Source organism: Etheostoma spectabile, chromosome 5 (genome assembly GCF_008692095.1).
Source record: "Etheostoma spectabile isolate EspeVRDwgs_2016 chromosome 5, UIUC_Espe_1.0, whole genome shotgun sequence".
Classification (NCBI taxonomy): domain Eukaryota; kingdom Metazoa; phylum Chordata; class Actinopteri; order Perciformes; family Percidae; genus Etheostoma; species Etheostoma spectabile.
Genome location: NC_045737.1, coordinates 36,373,751 through 36,376,559, shown reverse-complemented (window position 1 = coordinate 36,376,559; position 2,809 = coordinate 36,373,751). Strand labels below are relative to the sequence as shown.

Here is a 2,809-nt window from a genome sequence, read left to right as displayed (position 1 = left end):
ATCCACTGCTTGAGAACTGCAGGTGCGTTCCCATACCCATACTACCATCCTATTGTTTTTAACGAGACAGACACTAAAACGGAGCGTTTCAGACAGTGGATGAATACAGGTACAGTATGACAGTGTGAGAAAAATGTTTTATGAACATTAAAACATCCATCCATCATCTTCCTCCGCTCATACGGTATCCGGTCTCGGGGGCAGCAGCTCCAGTAGGGGACCCCAAACTTCCCTTTCGCAGCCACATAACCAGCTCTGAAGGGGGATCCCGAGGCGTCCCAGGCAAGGTTGGAGATATAATCTCTCCACTAGTCCTGGGTCTTCCCGAGGCCTCCTCCGACTGGACGTGCCTGGACCCCCTCCCTAGGGGACCCCCCAGGAGGCATCCTCACAGATGCCCGAACCACCTCAAATGGCTCCTTTCAACGAGAAGGAGCAGCGGCTCTACTCCGAGCTCCTCTCGGATGACTGAGCTTCTCACAATATCTCTAAGGGAGACCAGCCCCCCTCCTGAGGAAACCCATTTCGGCCGCTTGTACCCTACATTAAAACATGTTCTAGTAAAAAACCAAACCACAAGTGTAAACCTGAAAATATGTGCATGTGTCCTTTAACACTTGTTAGCCCTTAATGCCTCCCTGTGTTCACTGATCGAGCCACTGAGTCATGCTTCATATTACTGCCGGTTGAGAGTTTGGTCCCGTTATCATGCAGTGGAACTTGAGCTTCACCAGCGGGGATGCTGGTCCTCAGACTGCTGTCTCCTGCCTCGTAGACATCAAACCTAAAACCCATCACTGCAGCAAAATAGTCATTTAAACCACTGTCTGTGTCTGGCACCCCTGCACTCTGTCACTATTAGCGTTACGGTTAGTCCCTCAGTAACGCTGCATGTCCTCACATCTCCAGCCCTCCCGATCTGGCGTTGTGTGCCCACGGGACACCGCTGCGACCCCTCTGATACATCTGATCGGATGACAGATAATAACTCAATATATATTTCGACGCCCAATTAAATACACCAATGCTAGCAGTTGGTCTCAATAACATATAGCTACTGAGAGGGGAATATAAAAAAATATTCACCGTTAATTCTGTCGTTTCAGCAGCGCAGCTGTCGCAGGCTTGACTGTTGACAATTTGGCTAAATCAGCTGGTAGAAGACAACGTTAACGCTTCCTGTAAATTGGCGCATGCGCACGAAGTGACGCATTGTCAACCCTGTGAAGCACCAAGAACTAACGGCCCCAACGGACAGTGGCACATTTTTAGTCTTTAGTTTCGACTAAATGTACTAATGTGGACGTTTATCATAGTTTGTTTTTCAGCCGAAGAGAACTGTTTTTCATTTACAACAAAAAAACTGTAAAATCAAGGTCCAGCCAGGCATATTTCCATCGCATTTACTAATATTACCCTTGATGTGTAAATCATCTGAATGGACTTCGGACTTGGTTTTACGAGCTGCCTCCAGGCCGCGAGGGTGTCCTAGAGGGACTCAGACAGCACGTCACCCGGAAGTCTTCACCACATGAAGGATGTTTGGATTATTTGGATCCAAGGGTGTCGGTACACGATCCGTCCTGCCTGCACGATCCGTTCTGCGCATGTGCATTATGTTCGCGCACGCGCAGATGATAATCATGATGTAAGAGGATTACCAGGGATTTAGGCACTGCACGATCCGTTCCACAGTAGCCGTTGCTGTTAGCCTCACCGGAAGGCTAACGTTAGTTTAGCTAAAAGCTAATTCGGCTAACCGCTAGCTGAGACAGATGTTTAAGACCCTCAATTATATGTGTATTATATAACATAACAGCGATATAATATATATAATAGTGGTTACGTCAGTTCTACTTTACTTGTGTATTTAAAACACATCACTCAATAATTGTCTTTATTATTACTGTAAAGTCTTAAATTAGTGTAGCTGCTTTCCCACTGTTTAGTTTGAGTAACTGTATTGTAGACTGAATCAAAGCTAGCGGTTAGCCGGGAAGCTAACGGCGGTGGAGGCTAACCGTCCTTTAATACATCCATGAGGCTAACGGCTAACCGCTACAACTATGACAGATTGTGTACTGATATATTAGCTAAGAGAACGGTTAGCCTCTACTGGAAGCTGATGCTGTTTAGCTAACAGCTATTTCGGCAACGGGCTAACAGGTTGATTCAGCCTAAAATAAAGTTACTCAAACTAAACAGTGGGAAAAGCAGCTACTGTAGCTAAACTAACGTTAGCTTTCCGGTGGAGGGAACAGACTTTCTTTAACTGTCTATGGGAACAGATCGTGCAGTGTCGTAAATCCACGTTCATCATGAAATATCTGCGCATGCGCGAATATTACGTCACACTGCCCCGCCAGAACCGATCGTGCAGGAGGGACGGATCGTGTACCGACACAAGGGGTAAAAGGCTCTGCTGTCTAAACCGAGTTCCTACGGCGCCATTTTGATGTTAGCAAGCCATCACCTGCCGTTGGCTTTCCATTGACTCCCATTCATTTTGGCGCCACTTTGACAAGCGAATAACTTTACATCTGAAGCGTTTAAAAACTTAAGTTGTCTGTTGTTTATTTCTAAAGAAACATGAGCATGTATAAAACGTTCCATTACTTTGTAGCTCACGTTACGGCTCCGTAGCAGACGTTTTTGTAAACATAGGCTAAAGATTGTGTCATAACCGCGCGGTTTACTGTCGCACAGTAGAGGAATTACCGTAAAGTACGGGATAAGCTCGCAGACAGTTTGGACTTCCCTTAGCTGTTTAGGTTTAATTACTAATGTTAACTAGCATGTTAGTTAGCAG

General features: G+C 45.9%; 2 protein-coding genes across 4 annotated transcripts in view; one reads left to right on the top strand and one right to left on the bottom strand.

The window, feature by feature from the left end:
• rab5b (RAB5B, member RAS oncogene family) overlaps window positions 1–1,434 on the bottom strand; it is an 11,129-nt gene extending 9,695 nt beyond the window's left edge. The window contains exon 1 of one of the 3 annotated variants that reach the window (XM_032515255.1): window positions 1,417–1,434. The gene's annotated coding sequence lies outside the window, so the exon portion shown is untranslated. Of the gene's footprint in view, window positions 1–1,086; window positions 1,234–1,416 lie in introns of those variants that run through there. The other 2 variants (XM_032515253.1, XM_032515254.1) reach the window with 2 other exon arrangements.
• lcmt2 (leucine carboxyl methyltransferase 2) overlaps window positions 1,209–2,809 on the top strand; it is a gene marked incomplete in the record, with an annotated part of 16,349 nt that continues 14,748 nt past the window's right edge. The window contains 1 exon segment of the mRNA XM_032515244.1: window positions 1,209–1,557. Within this exon segment, the coding sequence (XP_032371135.1) occupies window positions 1,539–1,557 (19 nt within the window).